This window comes from Acomys russatus, chromosome 9 (genome assembly GCF_903995435.1).
Source record: "Acomys russatus chromosome 9, mAcoRus1.1, whole genome shotgun sequence".
In the NCBI taxonomy this organism is placed as follows: Eukaryota; Metazoa; Chordata; class Mammalia; order Rodentia; family Muridae; genus Acomys; species Acomys russatus.
The window spans coordinates 22,222,160-22,242,401 of NC_067145.1; the positions used below are offsets into that span (position 1 = coordinate 22,222,160).

Here is a 20,242-nt window from a genome sequence, read left to right on the forward strand (position 1 = left end):
CCCACTGGTCCCTTACGTAGATGTGCGTGTGTGGCAAGAAACCCCAGTGCAAACTGCCCCAAAGCTGCTGTGCCAAGGCCTCAGGGATTTCAGATGTATCACTTGTGAGATCATCTCCTGCTGCCTGTATTTTAGGGGAAGGTCTTTGACAAGCCCTTCTCTTAAATGCAAGTGTGTGTGTGTGTGTGTGTGTGTGTGTAAGAGAGAGAGAGAGAGACAGACAGACAGACAGACAGACAGACAGAAAGACGGACACGGGGGAAGAGGAGGGGAGTGGGACAGTGGAATATCACAGAGCATCTCGGAACAGATGGTCAGCCCTGCAGGTAGATGACAAGCATGCATAACTAGATACAGGGGCTCAGATAACCTCTGCAGATGCCAGTGTTCTCTGTGCTGCTCTAAGTGTCAGGTGTGCTTTGTTCATGTGAAATACCTAAGTGCTGGGACCTGATCTCTCCTGGACCCTGCCCTGGGCAGCCTTTTGTTTACCCAATTTTAGCCCGAGCCCTGTCATGCGATAAACTGCAACTGGTAGAGCCACAGCTTTTCTGAGTTCTGTGAGTCCTTCAAACCCACGGATGAACATTAGCGCAACAGAGCAGGCCTCCAGATTCAGGCCTGGTCCTAGTGAGAGTAGTCTGCAGCTACAGCTGCACTCGTGCAGTCCAAGGCAAAGGCACATCATGCTCAACGGCAGAGGCCTTACTTACCATTTTGCTCTTCACGAGTTCTTCGATTGCACTGACAAGCTCAGCTGCACTGGGCGTCTCAGAGCTGGTAGGGCGGACTAGTAACCTCGAAGAGGCCTATGGGAGAAGTTAAGACAGGGCGGGAGGAGAAGGCTCACATTAGTGATGGGACAGACAGTAAATTCCCTAGCAAACTCCAGCTTTTTTTTTTTTTTAAAGTAAGTCCAGACAAAAAGACCACAAGTTTGTCTTTGTTTGCATTTATTTAGAGTCATCCTTTTATATTTACAATATTCTGACACGAAACGTTAAATAAAACCTGTCTAGGATACATGTGGGAAGCAGACAATGTCTGTTTTTCATCCACAGTCATGTAACATCGTAATGTTTTTCAGAACGGTGACTGGGCATGGAGGTATCCTAACTGACTCTGCCAGTGCTGGCTTAGGCTCTACGCTATGGAGAGACACAGAACCTGGTCAGTAGAAGAGAAAGAGGCTATGGTCTAATGGGTGAATCTTCAAATAACAAAAAAAAAAAAAAAAAAAAAAAATCGAAATGGGGCTACCGATAATGGTGTGACCGTGTTTATGAGATTAAGAAAGGGAAGGGAGCCAGGGTGCAGTGACCAGATGGGGGAGGGGGAACAAGCTCACCATTTCCTGTGCCATCCATTTCCCCAATGATTACTGCAGAGGACAGAAGAGCTGAAGCCTCACAAGCTATGAGGTGCCACTTATGGCTAGATCGAGGGCGTCACCGGGTGACAGTAAGGGGACCTGAGGGAGGGGCCACTGAGCTGAGTTTCAGTAATTAGCAAACACTGTTTGCAGATTACTTCTGCTGTAGGGTAGCTGGGAGGGTTGAGGGGGCGTAGGTAATATGAACCTTGCTTCATATTAGGGACAGCAGAGATGCATGCGACATGTGGCCGTCTGTCCAAGAGATGCATTTCTCACAGTGGACAGATACAGGTTTTTACAACAGGCTTTTTACGTATGTGGACCAAAATATGCACTTTACAAAACAAACACTGGTTTGCTCTAATGAAGTTTGGAATATGAGATGAACAAAACAGAGAAAAAAAAAAATTCAAATGGAAAGGTAAGGAAACTGAGCCAAAACAGACACAGAACACAAATCAACATAGTGCTGCAGTGACGGTTTACAAAAAGAGAGAACAGAACAAAACAAAAAATTAGTTCAAGATAATATACTGTTTGGGAACATCGCTAGACTTTTGTAAATGAAGATTTGATACTGATAAGACCCAACCAAGTCGTATGGCAAAGTATAAATGATTGCAGTAAACACGACTCCAGCAATTCAGTCCTTTTAAGGGAGGAAAAGAACCCAATAAAACCAGCTCCCCATTGCTTGGCTAACTGCTCAGATTTAAGAGGTTTGTTTTCCTGTTTTGAAAATGCTATTAGTTTAGACTGTTACAAAACAGCTTATGAGTTGTCACAACACCCATTCAGCCCACTCCCTAGCCAGATTGAGAGCTTTCACTTTCTCTCTCAGATTAGCTTGCACCAAGGATCACACCAAACTGAAGTTTGGCTCTGCAGCTCACAACCAGTGTGGCTCAGACCCACAGCACCCTGGCTGTGCTCTCACCGTATGTGAGGCATACGGTGTCTGGGCTAGGAGTTAAAACTAGGCACCAAGTGTGGTGGCCACTCTGCTGCCAGTCCGCGACTGCGGTATAGCTTCCTCTCTGCCAAACCTAGCAAGTGACTGTCAATACCAACGACGGGAGGCAGAAAAGGAAAGGGGAAAATTGTGAAGAGAAAAATGTTGAAAGCACATCTATTTTATTCAGAAAACTTAGTTATTGCCAAACAAAACGAAACAAAAGAACAGTAACAAAAATCCCAGCAATGATTTCCTGGCTCTACTTTTAGCATCTAACAACAAATGGTGAGGATCATGATGGGACCAGGGTGCAGAGAGGGTGTGCAAGCTTCATTTATTAGGTTTCCTTTTTCTGATATTTTATATTTGAAAATTTGCAATTGAGGTGGATAAAATAATTTAAAATGATGTAAAAACTGAAGGGAAACAGTAAACAGAGACTGGCATGGCCGAATCCTTCACACAAGCACAGAGGAGCCACATGGCTCTCAGGCTGACTCCTAGTGTTTTGGTTTTTTATTTTTATTTATATTTTGGTTTTTTCAAGACAGGGTTTCTCTTATAGTCCTGGCCGTTCTGGACTCACTTTGTAGACCAGGCTGTCCTCGAACTCACTACGATCCACCTTCCTCTGCCTCCTGAGTGCTGGAATTACAGGCATGCACCACCATGCTGGTCAACCCTAGTGTTTTCTATCAATGCTGAGGTTCTAATCCTACAAGCACATGTGGCATGTTGAGAAAAGTAACTGGAGAGCAACACAAACTGTTTCAACTAGAAAGCCATGTGTAAAAAACACATTATGGAGGAAACACATGGCCTACTGTGTGTTGAAAGCTGTATTCAGGGAGACTGCATGAGACTTCTGCTCTCTGGGGGACTCTAACCAACCTGTTTAAAATTACAGCAATTACTGAAGCATCATTAAAATCCACTGAACATATTTACATGACCACGTGGTCTGGGAGCAGCATATGCTGGCCTAGTGCTTGTTCTAAATGGACTTGTTGTTCGTACTTCTGAGATATAAACCGGCTGACTGCTGGGAAAGCACCAGGCTTCCAGTGCCAACCCCCACACCCTCCCATCTCCTGGCCTTTGAAATGTGTTGCCATGGAAGCCAGGGATGGGTTCTGCCTCCTGCCTGGGGGAGCACAGGCCCTCTCTTTACCTTGTCATCCTGCGAGTCCGGCTGGAGGAGGCTGTGCTGCTGGATGGCCATGGGTGGGGGCAGGGGCACAGCGTCAGCACCCTCCTCGCCCTCTTCTTCACCACAACTCTGCATGCCCGAGGAGGAGGATTTGGATAGCGTGCCACTGCTGAGGCCCTCATTCCGTCCTCTCTGAAATCAGATCAATGATTGTTTGTTCAAGTTGGACCGTGATGACCAAGCCCAGGGTACAGTTTACAGACTCTGAGCCCTCAAGGGTTAATCAGAAGAGCATAGCGAGACCGAACCAAGCACATAATCATTTCCTCTGTTCTTATGAAAAAAAAAAAAAAATCTGAGATTTAGCTTCAGTGAGCAAACACAGATATATAAATAGCTATGTGAATACATAGTGACCCCCCACAGTGTGGTAAAAATTCAGCAAAAGTAAGTCCAGGGAAAGAAAAACAAACAAGACAGAACAACAACAACAAAACCGTAACAAACAAGAAAACACATGAAGCAATAAAATAAAACAAATGTGACACTGTTTGTTTCTCCCTGCCTTTCTCCACCCCCCCCCCCCCCCCCAGCCTCTGTAGAACTTGGAGGAGCCTAAGTTAAAATCCCCACCGGCTGTGTCAGTGTGAGGACGTCTTGGGGACATGAAAGATGATGTCTCAAAGTTTAACTAAGAGCCTCCCGAGACAAAAGGGAAAGCAAAAAATATCTTGGCTGTCCTGTCACCACTTTGACATGACATGGGAATAAATGTGGGGAGTCCCATGTGGTCAATAACACAGCATTTCCAACAATGTCTTTCAGCCTGTCCCTGTACTTAACAGTTTGCAAAACAGAAACCTAAATGGGGGCCACCCAACATGGGTGCTTCCTGCAAACCAAACCTATAATTTCCGAAGACAGCAGCTACTCTTCACTTGAAAGAAAGAAACCACAGAGAGGTCTCAAGCCTTTGGACTCCATGACTTGGGTGACGACAGTCACGGGGCCATTGCACAGACCTACCTCTTCGATGGTCTCATCCTGCGGGGTGGCTGCACTATCATCAGAATCTTTCTGAGAACCAGCATCTGCGCTCTTGCGGACCTCCCTGCTCTTCTTGTGCTTGTGCGCCAGCTTCTTTGCATGCCCATCAGCCTTGCCACTGCTGAGCCGCCGCACGGGGCTCGTGAGCCACTTGCGCAGGGTGTTGCCTGGCCGCTTGGGACCCGGTGAGCTCTGGGCTCCGATCATGTGGGGCTGAAGGGAAGCCACAGAGGCTGGTGGACTGGCATCATTACTGGAGACCGACAGTGAGTCTGATGGGACAAGAAGAAAAAAAGAGGGCATTTTACTGAACGTGATGAAAATTCCTCAACATTGGGGTCAAGTCTGTGCCTTCAGCCATGTTGCTGCTTCTCTCTTAACACACTCTCCGGTGGGCTGATGGTCACATGGTTGTTTTAACTAGATGTTGAGACAAAACCAACACCTCTCTCTTCTAGGATAATTATCAAGCTGGATTTCTGTTTCTCAAGATGCACTGCCCCTTCCCCAAAGTAGCTCACACCAGCCATCCTGAAGACTGCTGTGGCCACTGCACAGATCAACCATGGTGATTTGTTTTTATTTTTGAGATGGAGTTTCATGTAGCCCAGGTTAGCTTTAAGCTTGCTGATTCTTCTGCCTCTACCTCCTGAGTGCCAGGATCACAAAGCACGTGCTACCCCAACTCAAATGCTTAGATTTAAATACTGTCACTGAGGCTGGAGAGATGGCTCAGCAGTTTGAGAGCACCAGCTGCTCTCACGGGTTTATAGGACCCGAGTTTGTTTCCCAGTGCCCACAGGGCAGCTCACAACTGACTTTAACTCCAGTCCCTGGGGATCTGATACCCTCTTCTGGTCTCCACAAGTACAGGGTACATGCATGGCCGACAGCCACGCATGCAGGCAAAACACCCACGTCTTCCTTCTTTCCATTTGTCCCAACGCACACAATGAAAAGAGGTTAGATTCTATGCCTCTAGCACCCATCTCAAAGGCTATAGTCCAGGATCAATTTGTTGATGAAGAAGAGAGCACAGCTGGTGTGGATCCTGGGAGACCAATAGCCACTTGTCCATAGACAATACAGATACACCCAGTTTCTTTATTGGCAACTTAACAATGTTAACTTGTATTTTTGAGTAAATAGTGGCAATCATAACAAAGAGAAGCCTTGCCGGCTAACCAAACTGCTCTGCTTCTCACTGGATTTCAAAATTAAACGTACTCAAGTCAGGACTGAGAGGCTTGCAAGAGGAAGAAGACCGACCCAATCCAGTTAGGTGGGGTGTTTCTGTAACCGTGAAAGCCACACTCAGGAACCAAGCGGCCATGCTCCAAGCACCCGACATGGTGCTCTGCCACAGCACCCCAGAACCGAGTGATTTTCTTTTAGGAGATGTAACAATGAAGATGACCATCGCATTAAAAAAATGCATGACCACTGATCTTTGACAGCACCCTTTACACACACACCTGTACTGGCTCTTTGCCTTGTGGCACTAGAGACCATTAGGAGCTGAACATACATGCTAGGGTGTTAAGCCCAGAAGTCTATGATTACATATAGCACAAACGGCAGCTCCCATAAGGCCTCTAGACTCTACTTGAGACAGCTGGGGCCGGTCTAATTGCTGTCCCATTATTTCTTTCCTCGAGACAGAGGTTGGCAGATGATCTGGCCTGTCATGTATCATTCATGCTTTAAAATTTGCACTTTTCTTCCCAGAGGTAATACTAACCAATGTCTGCTAAGGAATAACTCTTTTGCTTGAGTATATAACAGGCAGGATATGCACACACAGGTATGCATGTGTTTTCTATTTTTTTTGTTTTTAGTGAGTGATATTGAGCTGTGCTCACACAGCCCAGAAGAGGAAGGAGAAGATGAGAGCTTCAGGTCAACATGCTTTTGCTGCATCTAAGAGCCAGAAGCCAACAGTCCTCAGCTCAGGCCTCTTGGGACAGTGACCAGATAAGGGACAAAGAAGTGGAGAGCCCAGCAACGTGTATGTCCCATGGACGTTTACTTTACTAAACTAACGTTGAAAACATTTCCCTCCTGGTCTTGTGGCCTCCAACTCACAGTCTCTCCCCTCAGACTTCCAGATGTATTGGGATTACAAGTACACGCCACTATGCCTGACTCAATTAAACATCTTTAAGTCCAATATTATGTGGTCAGCAGGTAGACACCGTGGGGCTTGACAAGGTGGACGTGAAGGGACAGCCTTTCCTCTGAGCTCTGATGCATCATGTCACTGTGTGATACTATTTTATTTCACTGGAGGAAAAAATGTTACCAGTGTCAGCAGCCATTATGGCCTTAGAAGGAAACTGTGTCGAACTTTCAATTTTACCTTGAAAACTGTTTCATTACAGAAGTCTGAAGATGCAGAGGGACAATATCCCCATCTGCCTTCAAGGTTAGTGGCTGTCCCATTTGTATCCAGTGTAAATTTGATGCAGTAGTCATAATTTTGATTATTAGCAATGGGGAAACGAAACAGATAAGTGATTCTTCCTTCTACTTCAAAGTATAGTATCAAATCCCTCAAGCTTTTGAGTCTCTGCAACAATACACTGTGCACATGTGTGTGCTTTAAAGTACCAAAATTCTCTGCCTAAATCTGTAGATGATAATAGCCCACATATCTGCGCCTGTGCTAGGAATGTGACATAATACATAAATCAGAAGTTTAAAAAGCTTCAAAATTACTTAAACAGAACATGCGACTGTTTTAGTTATCTGGAGAACCAGTTTTATCCAGCAGACCCACGATGCTGGTATAAAGTTTGAATCCACTAGAGAGATGCCATCAAAAGCCCCGATGACATCTAGTGGGCGTGTGGTCTCCAGTGTCCTGGGGCACAGACTAAGTATGGTTTCCACACTCTGCACAGAGCTGATGGTACAGTCCCTTTCAAAAGGCTCTGCTTACTGGTCAGCACACAGTTGTCTTTCTCAGGAGGGTCTGCTGGTCACTCCAGCCAGTGGACTATCAGGAGGCAACCAAACCCAGAACCTGGGTGGCTGCTGCCCAAAGATGACACATGCTCTTTCTCAGGAACCATGACCTCCTGACTGCACAGGATCCACATGGACAGCTAGGCTCACCAAAGAGGATTCTCAGCACAAGGGTCCCTTCTTCAGACCCACACAACCTGTGCATACTAACCTGGGGCTTACTATGCAGAATAAAGACAACTAAGTGAACAAAACAAAACAAAACAAACAAACCACGGCTACAAGTAGCCTTACTTTTGTTTGCCCTCCCAAGCACACTGACTGTAACGTAAACCTACAACTGTGATGTCCAGAGCATGGCATACTGTGGCGGGTTCCACAATAGGTACAATGGAAGCTCAGATGGCTGTGAGTTTCCACTTATATGGAAACCAGGTCAACAGATGCCACCCTCTTGTCCTGATGTTCCGAGCTGCTCTTTCTTGGGGCAGAGCCCAGGCTTGCTCTGTGTGAGCAGCACCATTCGGGAAGCTTTGCTCCCAGCTCCCCTCCTCTCTCTAACGCTACCTTTCCTCAACTCGGGAGAAGCCTTTGTTCCTGCCTGGGTTAAGGTAGGCATCTTCTCACTCCAAGCACAGAAGGAGAACGTACAACAGGGGTCTCTAGGGGCCTGTGTCAGGGCTACATTCTCTCAGAGGTGACCCAGGCACACTGGTGTACCTGGGTTTGCACACCTTACAAGGCAGCAATGGGACCTGAAGAAATAGTAGGAGTGAAAGGAAGCAGCTTTATGAACTGTAATAAGCTGCTTTCAGATGTAGGCTAGCTGAGGCACCTGGGGCTCCTTGGTGGTACAGAAAAGAGTACACTGTATTTGCACAAGCAGCACGTACCCTGACAATACCCACAATTCATGGGCAACAGGAGCTAACGGCAAGCCTAGCATGGTGTCTAGGAAATACTAAAAATGCATGGCAGAAACGACCTAGGAGGTGAGTTCATTCCATTTCTATTTTTAAAAGTCTCTTATTTAAAAAAAAAAAAAAAAAAGGGCACACTTCAGCATAAAGAGATTCTAGCAGGCTTTAGAAAGAAAATCCATGCAGGTATGCACACAGGAAAGTCATCACTGTTTGCTGGGGGGCGGAGTTGGGGAGAAATTTCAAATGGCTTATTTATTTATTTATTTATTTATTTGCTGAGGTTGAGGTCCATGTAGTAGTTTCCTTTTAAAAGAAAGAGAAAGAAAGAAACAAAGAAACAAACAAAGAAGCCAGAAGAGGAAGGAAAGGGTTCAAGCTTTACATGGGAAGGTTTCACATGTGCACACAGGGCCAGATTCATGGGGAGAAGAAATCTTTGGACTCCCAGTCTGTAAATCTGGACATCTGTGATTAATAAAACCATTTAAATACATAAGAGGAGGAGGGGGAAGGGTCATATCCTGCTAGTTGCAGACTGCAGAAGACTGAGTTGGGATTTTTTTGTCGCTGTTGTTTCCCTGCCCCCCAGCTTTCTCCCCACTCTCATAGTGGGAAAAGGTCTCAGAGACTCCACCAGTGCGATGGAGCAACACTGGCATGCTGAGGATTAGCATTTTACAACTAAGTCCTGCATACTCTTGAGCTTGAAAATGACTCACGAAATCTACATTGCTTTAGTTTCACAGTGTCAACAGTACACAAGTGGGATGGAAGGCGGGGGTGGGGTGGGGGAGGTGGGTTCTTGTGCAGCTGTGCGCAGGCAGCAGACCTGGGGGCTAGGGCCTGACCAGCGCATTGCAGAGGTCCTGCAGGTATTTCCTGAGGGCGCTGCTTTCAGACAACTGCAGACAGGCCATGGGGCTGGAGTTCCAAGCCTGCCTGTCACCTGCAGGGTGTAAGTACCTCTAAAGCGCACGGCCTTCTGCTTTAGTTTCCTACGGTGTAAGGTGGTAATGATTTTCCCTCTCCTGGGTGGGGAGGTTATAAAAACAGGCTTTTGTAAATAGAACCTAACCCAACATGAGGCAATATTCACGTTTTTTTCATAGGAAAAAAAAGAAAAAAAGAAAGAAGCTGCAAACAGCAAGTGCAGGGAGAACTGATGCATGGAGAATGGAGCGAGACGGTTTACTTCAAGGCTTATAGTGGGAAGAACAGCGGTGGCTGCACGGGTGCTCAGTCCTCTGCATCTGCTGGTCAGGCTTCCTTTACCCATAGCACATCAAGCAAGCACACACAGGGACAATTGCTGTCGGCCGAGTCATGGGTGAGGAGGCAGCGCCACCACAAGACGCATGGACTCAGCACAGGGAAGGGTTCCAGTGAGCATCTGTCTCACCTTTCAAATTTCCTTGCAGCATCCCCCCAAATGGTTGTGTATGTGTGTGCGCGTGTGTGACCATACGTGTGTGTCACCGTGCACATGCATGTGCCGGGGTAGAAACTTAAGTCTCACATTCCTAGGCAGGCACTGTATCACTGAGCTAAACCTGCAGTTCCTGGTTAACTAACATTATTCTGTCCTGATGTCCACTGTGGGCGTATTGGAGAATACGTGTCACATGACCTATGCCATGATGTCTGTCTTCCTAGTCTTTAGTCAAGACCCAGAGAGAGATTTCTAACACGAAGGACTCTTCCAACTCATGTACTAAGGACTGAAGGGCTGTTTTTAAATGCGAGGCACGATTACCTGTTTAAGAAAGACAACCCTGGGGCTGCGCTTCTGAAGCCTGAGGCCAGCTGGGCAGGCTTTACTGTTCTGCACTGGATTTACCAAGAGCTTTTGTTCAGAAAGTTCTTCTGTGCCATGTCAGGGAGGCAGTGCTGCACACACGGAGCCACAGAGGCACAGTATTTACTAAGCAGAGAGAAGCAGGCTGCTTGCTCCCGACAGCAGACTGAACTGACTGGAACATTCTACAACATCTCTACAGTCTTCAGGTGGGATTTAAAGTCTGGTTTTTTTTTTTTTAAAAGATATATTTATTTATTAAGTATACAGTGCTCTGTCTGCATATATGTACAACTGCAGGCCAGAAGAGGGCATCAGATTACATTATAGATGGTTGTGAGCCACCATGTGGTTGCTGGGAATTGAACTCAGGACCTCTGGAAGAGCAGGAGGCACTCTTAACCACTGAGCCATCTCTCCAGCCCCTTAAAGTCTGTTTTTAAAATCAAGGTATCTTTTCCCCCCTCTAATTTAAAAAAAAAAAAAAAAAAAGTCCACAGTGCCCTAGAGATTCTCTCAAGATGACATACAAAGTGAGCCAGTGTGAGGCTATTCCAACCAGATGTCATCTCCAGGGACCATGTTGTGTCTTATACAATGACTACTCTGGTCTGACAGTGTAGAAAAACTGTAGATAATAGTGGCAATACATCTGGGGAATTGGCTGAGGGACTAAGGAAGAGACAGCGCTCCACTTAGTGACATGGTTCATTCAGTACTGGTGGCTAAGAACAGATGTATTTTCATGGTCATTTTCCAAATTACAATCTATCTTCTACCTCGAGTAGGTATCGGAAGCTTTTCCTTGCCTGGCTCTTATTTTCTATTCTAGTGTCCTTGCTCTTTTATTTGTTTGTTTGTTTTTGTTTTTCAAGACAGGGTCTCTCTGTGTTAGCCTTAGCTGTCCTGGACTCGCTGTGTAGACCAGGTTAGCCTCAAACTCACAGCGATCCACCTGTCTCTGCCTCCCAAGTGCTGGAATTAAAAGCGTGCGCCACCACGCCCGGCCTGTGTCCTTGCTCTTATACAGGCTTAGTTCTTTCCTGTCCAGTGGCCCCACTGAGTCCTAATTTGTCCCCTAGCACTGAGGCCCCATCAGGACGTCAGGGATGACTGGATACCATGAGCCAGAATTCTATGCATTTCCCACACACCCCAGACCGTGGCTTCACACTGGGCTGGGACTGTCATGCTGACACTATGACGACAGCACAGGAAGTAATGTCGCCAAAGGCAGAAGCCTAGGAGAAACACCAGTCCAGAGAAGGGCAACGGGTGAAAATGTACAGAAAGAATGCAGTGTGTGTGCTGCAGCGTAGGGTCCATGAGGCAGCAATGTGAACTTTGTGTCTGCATGAAATATGAAGTGACACGGAAGACACAAGGGAAAAAGATAAATTTCCCCGTCTTTAAAAAAAAAAAAAAATAAGAAAGCCCCAGATTGAAGCAGAGGCCCTGGCACAGCACCTCCGAGGCTCAGGCAGTAATGAGGAACACATGCTCTGCAGCCTGAGAGAATGCACACAAGTGACAGCAGATGCAGGGCTTCTCAGCAGCACTCTCCCACACACTCACAGGGGAAGACTTACAGCAGTGCGCCCCCCAACTCTCACACTCCCCCCAAGTCCCAAAACACAAAAAAGTCATGGGTACCAACTAAGAGCAACCAAAAAGAAACTGCTGTGGCCTTTTCCTTATGAAGGCTGTAAGGCAGAGCCATGCACAGACACAGGCGCATGTGTGCGCACTGGCCCATGAACACAACAGGCATGCACCGCTGTGTGCTCTAGCTGCAGTGTCACCCAGTCATGCGGTGTGTGGCCCCCTTCATACCCAACCCAAGCAGGGTGACCTGACGTCTGTGGAGCCCCAGGGAACTCTCAAACAGAACTGGTCCCCGGTTTTCTTCCTAACATACTTGAACATATATGAACACCAGGAAACATGGCTCCTGGATTTATTCTGTAAGAGGGATCTAGATGCCAGCGTTTGTGATCAGGAAGCCGTTTCATTTCAAAGGTCCTTTTAAATGTTACCCTTAACGTCTCAGCTAAAGAGACACAAGGAAACTAAATGCAAAGGAAGCAAATGGCACAATCCTTTAGTTGGCTAGTCAGATGCATAGCATCTTTTCACTGCCAAAGCGGAAACTTAAAAACACATCATAGGTCACCATGGAAGGACAGGCTGAGCTAGCCCTGACGTCATAACTTCAGTCACTCAAGGGATGGCAGAGCAGGACTCTCTTGAGTATGGGGATCTATAGCAGGTGGATGGCTTATGGCCATGCTATCAGCATCCAGGCAAAGGGAGCCTTATAAATCAAGGCTCATGAAGAGCGTGACATGGTGACAATATGAACACCGAGGTACACCTAGCTCGTCCCAGGCACTGTCTGGGCTCCTGTGTACACGTCCTTGGGAGAGGCAGGGAGTGAGGTGATGCCTTCTTTTTACGGCCTCTTAAGGAAGCTCCTGCTCATCTTTCTTATGTTTCCATGCAGCAGTGGCACAGGAGAGCCAGGCACTGCTCACCGGATGGGCACACAGAGGCTGCTTCACAGCCACATCTGTGAACAACAGCCGAGCTGTAAATGACAGTCCCCTCCCTGCAACCCTTCTGTCAACTCACCTCGGCATTAAGAGTTCACTTCTGAATGCAATTCTAGCCCTTTGTTTCTGGCGTCTAGAATGGCCAGGCTTTTTCTGTGCCTTTCATGTGAGTCAGGCCTGTGTATGTTTGGGGGAGACAAACGGCAGGATTTTTCTGCAGACAAACATCTAAATTGCCAGAGAGGAGAAAACGTCCCTCAGGAATTATTTTGCAATTGATGAATGGTAGGGTCTTAGACTCAAGGTCAAAAGCAGATTTTTTTCCCAACATAGCAGTGTTGCATTTTCTCTCTCTCCTCCCACCCCTCTCTCTCCCCATGAAAAAAAGGAGCGACTAGAAAGACATGTATGCATTCTACAAACTACCAGCTGTCACCCTCCAACCTGGTACCTCTTCCTTGGTGATCTGAGTGATGGCAGTATGTGTGGTGGGGGATGGGCAGGGCTGGAAGGCTGTGCAGTCTCTGCAGCAGCCTGCCGATGCCCACACTGAACTGTGTGGGACACTACTCCTGGGAACAACAGGAAGGAAGGGGACCTGCGGTAGGCCTGGGAGGCCTGAGGCTAGACTCCCACTTAGCTCCCTGGTTGAGGATGCTACAGGGGACCCCACTTTTACCCAGGCACCACCACAAAAACAGAGTGATACCCTGCAGATTGAGGATGTGATCTGGTCTATTTAGCTGCAAAGCAGGAGCCCTTCTGAATGCTCTGCGGTGCACCTAGGCTTTCTGTTAGGTTGGTACCCATGGTACCCAAAAGCCAAACGGTTTTTTTTTCCCCATAAAATATTCTTAGCTCCACTTAAAGAAGAGTTACTAAAAACAACAAACACTACCACCAGCACCCAGGGCTGGATGACTTAATATTTAGCTCACTGTTGAAGGCGGATAAGGAGGTCTTTATGCTATGAATTAACAGTGTCTTGATTCTTAAGTTCTGTTTGTGAAGCCATTTCCAGAGCATCACAGTGCTTATTGTTGCCCGAACAGACACGCGACTCATCATTTATGGGAAGACACAGTTAATTTGGGGGATAACAGGCAGTCACGTGATGCCCACACACCATTCTGCCTTCACAGTATCATGGATACTGAACTTGTGGCCAGAATGGTCCCTGAAATCCAACACGGAAGTGATAGGCATGAGATAGCTGATCTTATCTGCAGAAGGCCTACACCCGGGACACTTTCTACAGTGAACATTTATACTGCTGGCTACTGTCTTCATCTCACTTGTTAAAAAACGAAGTCACCTGGCTTGCCTTGTTAAAGAAGCCGACTACAATGTGGGGGAAGTATATGCTTTTAAAAGCTAAAACCCATCTTCATGTGAAACAGGGGACATACAAAGACCTCTCAATACAGCACAGTTTAAGAGAACATTCTACAGTTAAACTACGTGGTTAGTTGAAGTGGTGATAAGACTATGCTCCGTTCATACATAAATTTACTATTATTCTTTCAAAATTAAAACCAGATTCAGAACGTCCGTAGAGAGAAGTGTTTTACTGCCTCAAGAATGTCTGAGTCGTAGAAGCACACACAGAGTTGAGCCAGCTATGAACCATGCAAACTTATAAATGTTGCTGTAGAGCCCATACCGATATGTTCATTTTTATACAGCACTAAGGGGGCAGTGGGGAGGCCCTGGAATGTTCTGCGGAGAGCCTGCCAAGTATTAGCACTCGCCACATCCTCCACGGGGTGGGTTAACGACTGCTTCAGTCTCAAGGGATGGAATATTAGTTTGGAAGAGTTATAGCTGTGTAGAGGGAGGAAGCAGATGACTCTCCCAAACCACAAAGCAAATATCCAGCCCGTTATATTCTGGGGTTCCTGGTTCAGCTCAAAAAACAAAGAAACAAAAAGGGTCCTAACCCATTTGGAATTCTTTCTAAATTGTATTTTAGTAACACTAACAAAAGCAAAACGGTGCTGCAACTCAAGCTAACAGTATGTGAAAAAACACAAATGCAACTGGTGCCCTCGGGCTCCAGGAAGAACAGCCAGCACGCCTGTGGGCACGCGCACGCCACAGTCCACCCGAGGGTCACACTCAGGGTCATGCTGGCCACGCCTAACTTTACATCGTCTTGCTTCCCATCCCCCTCATAGGCCAAGATGACATGACTCTGTTTTAGTCATCAGTTAGTGGCTTTTTAAGTACTGTTCCCCTCTTTTGGCGGGGGGTGGGGGTGGGGAGGAGTGTGTGATCATATACTAAAAAAACAGCAGCACAAATCAAAGAATGAATTGAAAAGGAGGTCTGCCCCGTTTCTTTCTTTTTTTTTTTTTTTTTTCAGATATTTTTTTTTTTTTTTATTAATTTATTCTTGTTACATCTCAATGTTTATCCCATCCCTTGTATCCTCCCATTCCTCCCCCCCCCCCATTTTCCCATTATTCCCCTCCCCTATGACTGTTCCTGAGGGGGATTACGTCCCCCTATATATTCTCATAGGGTATCAAGTCTCTTCTTGGCTACTTGCTGTCCTTCCTCTGAGTGCCACCAGGTCTCCCCCTCCAGGGGACATGGTCAAATGTGAGGCACCACTGCCCCGTTTCTTGAGCCTCCAGAATAGGCAGGCAGCTTTCTAAGAATCTCCTGTTGTCAATGGAGCCCTCTTCCCTCTGCGTTATTCAAGCCACTTCCGGGTAACTGGTGAGAAGGGAGGAGGGGAGAGGGGCCTGGAGTTTCTCCAGGAAGAAACAAAGCGGGCTCGAAGACAAAGGGAATGAGAAGAACTGCCGCCTCTGCTAGGAACGCCAATTAAGGCAGGATCCTGGCCTTGGCTTTAATCAGTGCCCTGTGATAATGTGGCACTGCCACCTCCAGGGAGCATGCGACCGCAGGAAGCAATCAGGCAGCCTCTGCGTGGGGTGGAGGTGGAACATGACTAGGGCAGGCACTGTGCCGCTTTTCTTTTTAGCTGTAGAGAGACAAAGGGGGGAAACATGCAGTTACAGCACATTCCTGCTCGCCCCGTGATGGAGTCTGAGAGTCAATGTCAGTGCCACTGGGCCCCATCGGCTTGTGGAGAGAGCAGAGGAAGGGCAGGAGCCTAGAACTCATGCTCTGTGCATCTTCCCCTTCTAGCTGACAGTTACAAGCTCCATCTTACTACAGAATCAGGGTTAACTGTAAGATGCAAGGCAGAAGCATTTTCAGTTGTGCTTCTGAGAAAAAGGGATGGCTAAACACTGAAAGTATCCATAAGAGAGACACAGAAAAACTAGAGGAAGACACATCCAAATGTCCTTTCTGTAGCCTGTGAGGATTCTTGTCTGCTGCTCCCACGCCTGGGAGTTTTCTGGTTGTTACACTTAGGCACCCTGATCCGTTCCCTCATATTTGCATGGTCTTAGGAGAACTGCAAAAAATTAACTGGAGCATCTGGACTCTGGCTGCCCAGTCCCCTCCCCCATTCCTGCAGGCAGGAAGAGGAAATCGAGGCTCCCTGGACAAATCCCAAGCCTCATTACTCCAAGCTCCCTATGTTTATGGACTTGCTCGCTCACCCCAGAGGCCACTGGAACACCTGGAGGAAATTCTTCGAATGAAAAGCCATAAATCTGTGTTCTCCCCGGAGCCTAGCTGCTGCGATGGGCTTAGAAAGATACACCAAAGAGATATTGCAGTTCACCAGAAAGGTGCCTGCCCTGTCTAGAAAAATCAGTTCCTCATGGCGGGGGCGCCTCGCAAGAAGGGGAGTTCCATGGTTGATTACTAGTATCTACTTGAGGGAATTGAAGCATCTCAAAATTCTACACTCACTGTAAAAACAGCTGTAACATGAAATGAAATTTCACAGCATTTTTCCTGGATATATTATCCATCCGGTATGCACAACCTTTCCTATGGAAGTGAGAGAACAAAATTACTTTATAAATGTACATCGTTTAAAACAACCAATAAACAAATGTCAATGAGGAGTTTGAAGAGCACAATAGCCAACAGTGCAGAGAGGGTTTAGGGGTGGGGTGGGGTGGGGGGAGGGGGAGGAGGGCAGGGACTTGTGATGATGTAACTGCGCACCACCCACTAACAAGGACTTACCCAAGGTCACAGGGAAAGCTGAGTAGGGACAAAATACTAGTTCTGTTTTCAATAGCCCTGCACTGCTTGCCGGGTGCCCCATGCAATCACATACACCACAGCGTAAACTTAGAAACAATGAAGATAGGATTTAGACTGCTCAATGGTTTGTGTGAAATGGCCAGGCTCACAGCCAGGCCTCAGAGGAGGCTGTGGTTTTGGTCTATTCACACTGAAGTGGCTATGCTATGCGCTCCCATCCTGTAGAACAGGTCCAGAAGGACTTGCCATCAGGTTCGGGATTCCAGGACACACAGAGCATGGGACACCACCGCTCACTGTTAGGAAGGACCCTTCCAGATCTAATGCAGGCAACAGGCAAGGTGCTGACTGGATTTCCGGGGTGCAGCTACCTCAGAGTGGGCCACGCAACAGCTCCATTATCTCATTTGTACAACTGGGTGCTCTCACTGAAGTTACCTAAAAGACAATTTACAGGGTTTTTGGTTTCTGAGTTTTTGTTGCGGTGGTGGTTGTTACTTAAATTTAAGACAGTGCATAGAGAAACCCCAGCACAACAGTCCCATCCCAGCCAAGAAACTATTCATAATGGGCGGATAGAGAGATCTGGAAGGGGCTGGGAAGGAGGAAGAGGAAGGAGAGGAATAGGACCAAAATATACTGTATGAAACTCTCAAAGAAAAGAAAATTAATGTATAAAAGCTGTCTGGGCCAGGCTGGCATGGAACTCAAGACTCAGGCTCAGCCGTACTTTACCATCTCTTCCCTAACAACAGTTTAAATCCTCCTGGTACGGCTGTGTAAGGGGCCACACTGGAACATCAGCAAGGGAAACAGGCTCCTGTGTAGCAGTGCCCAGCAGAACCGGCCTCTCGCAGCAGGATCCCACCCCACTCACTGTACAGGAAGCAGGTCCAGGCCTTTCCCTAGAGCTCAGCACCCAGGCCATTCACAGGTGTACAAAATGGTTGCAACCACTTTGGATATCCTGACAGGCATAAATCTGCCTTGGAATTTACTGTCTGGCCAGGAGTCTGAGTCTTTTCTTCTGATCATGCCTTCCTATAATCAAGAGAGAAAGGAGAACCAGGGACTATTAAAGCATCACTCTGTTGTTGTGTTCAGCCACACAGTGACTTGAGAGAGACAAACTGGACTTTTGTTTCCCTTTATCCACCCTCTAATGTGAAATAATATTTTCTTTTCTTTTTGTACTTGTTTTTAAACCTGGGTCAACTTAAAAAAAAAATCTGTGGTACCAACTTTAAGAATATCTCTTAAAATTTTTAAATAATTTTCTAATTATCAGAACAAAAATATATATAGGAAATATAAAAGCAGAATCATCCTTCATTATGAAAAAAAAGTCTAATAATATCCTGTAGTAAGAATTATTAAAGGTCTAAATACTTCTAGGACTCAAAGGCTTTGTCCCAAGACCCTCTGCTCTTCCGGTCCCATGCTTGCTGAGATGCTTGAGCACTCAAGGTCGCCCAGGAGGGGTGCCCTGCTCCTGCTTCAGTTAAAGATGACAAAGTTTATGGAGATGAGGTAATTTGCACATGAGCCAGAGCTCCCTAGTGGTCCAGACTCTGCATCAGACTTTGACATTACCAATTGTTTTCTTCTGCATCAGTTATTTTTAATCAAGTGAGCTCATGTCTCATCTGTTTTCATCTTCCCACCACAAGAATGCCTACTGCCCAGTATCCCTAATGGGCAGACCCAGGTCACAAACCTTCAGATACTTAGGGCATCATCTCTCAGGGAAGACCACTCCGGGACAATGGAATTAACACAAGTATGATAAAAACAGTCACCACTACCTGCCAGTGACTTAAAATATTGATGATGGCTTTGTGAATGAAAACCATGAAGATGGTTACAGAAACCATGTTTACGGCAGCAAACCGAACACACACAGGGTCAACATTTACCTCCTTAAGGGTCCATAAATCAAAGACAACTCTGCTGTTTTCCCCAGACCTCCCACGGTCACCCAGAGGTGAGTAGTGCCACCTCCCCCCACTCAGTGTCCCCTTTACCAATGCATGCCTCTTTCCCTGGGGGACCCTCCACCCCAACTGATCTTTCTTCAGCCAAGGTTCCAGTGGATGAACAGGGCCCAGACAGCTTCAGCAGCTTCGCCCTGCTCTACACCTTGCTTGCCTACGTGAACGTGTACAGCTGCCACAAGCAAGTATGCTGGCAGATATTGAAAAGAACCAGGCCAGGATTGGAATTCTTAGCAGCAACCACCCCTGGTAGGTAGGAATAGCTTCTGAGAACTCATTTGGTTGGATGCACGGTGTTGCCAGATGCCAGAGGTGATGAACAGAAAGCCAGCTGACCCTGGCATGTAGAAGGGGGGATGTTATGGGTCCAGTTTCTCCCTCACCTGGACTTCTTGAATCATTTTCCTCAAACTGGAACTTTTGTAGGGATCATATTTCCTTTACTTCTTTATCTTATGAACAAAGCCAGACCCTAGCACACATGCTCTCTTAATACAGACTGTGAAGGCTGGAGAATCCATCACCCCACCTAATGTTACCTTACATGCAGATCTTAAGAGCATCACAGAATCTAAACATCAGTACCATGACACTGTTACCTTTTTGTCAGTTATTCTGAAAAACGCCATTAATACACAGGAGCTGAAACAGATACAAACCCAGCTGAAAGTCACTCGGAGGCACACTGCAGCGCAGATTACAATAGCCTGTTACCATGCAGATTCAGAGGGAGCAGGACCAACAGCAGCATCGCAGACCTTAGACCTGCCTCAGGGCATTTGATGTCCTGGGTCGCTGGCCACACTTCCAGCCTCTCCCACAAGCCTTTCCCACCCAGCCCAGCCCTCTGACAAGAAACACGATTCCGTATCAGACATGAAACATTTCCGCTTCAAAACACACATCAACCACTTAAGCAGCCGCCTGGAAAGCAGGCAGAGAAGGAAGCGCAGGACGAGCATGCAGAAAGCTGTGTACCTAGGTCCAGGATCCAGTACTTGCAGGTGCCTGGCTGCCTGCCGTTGCAGTAGGCTGAGCCGACAGAAGAAAGCGAGTCCAGCGTGTCAACTGGCTTAATTCCGTTTGGCATGGTGAGCAAGGATCTAACAGTCCAGAGCCTCCGACCCTACCACTCCTCAGGCGACAGCCAGAGACTCATTCAGCAGCAAAGACAGAGGCTGTGTAGTCCTGGCAGCAGCAGCAGCAGCCTATGGCCTGGGCTGCGTGGAGCTCTCCTCTCTTTGCTGGCTTCTGAGCACTGCCTAGCAGTTGGGGCTCACATGTGGGAATAGCCAGGCACAGTCTACATTCTACCGCACTGACTCTAATTGGAGCTCAAGGAAA

The 20,242-nt window shown here is 47.0% G+C and overlaps 1 protein-coding gene across 1 annotated transcript in view; it reads right to left on the reverse strand.

Moving 5' to 3' along the window:
- Trio (trio Rho guanine nucleotide exchange factor) overlaps window positions 1-20,242 on the reverse strand; it is a 289,251-nt gene that overhangs the window by 37,499 nt on the left and 231,510 nt on the right. The window contains exons 35-37 of the mRNA XM_051151014.1: window positions 4,507-4,799; window positions 3,502-3,672; window positions 714-809 (exon numbers count right to left, since the gene is read on the reverse strand). Of these exons, the coding sequence (XP_051006971.1) occupies window positions 714-809; window positions 3,502-3,672; window positions 4,507-4,799 (560 nt within the window). The remainder of the gene's footprint in view (window positions 1-713; window positions 810-3,501; window positions 3,673-4,506; window positions 4,800-20,242) is intronic.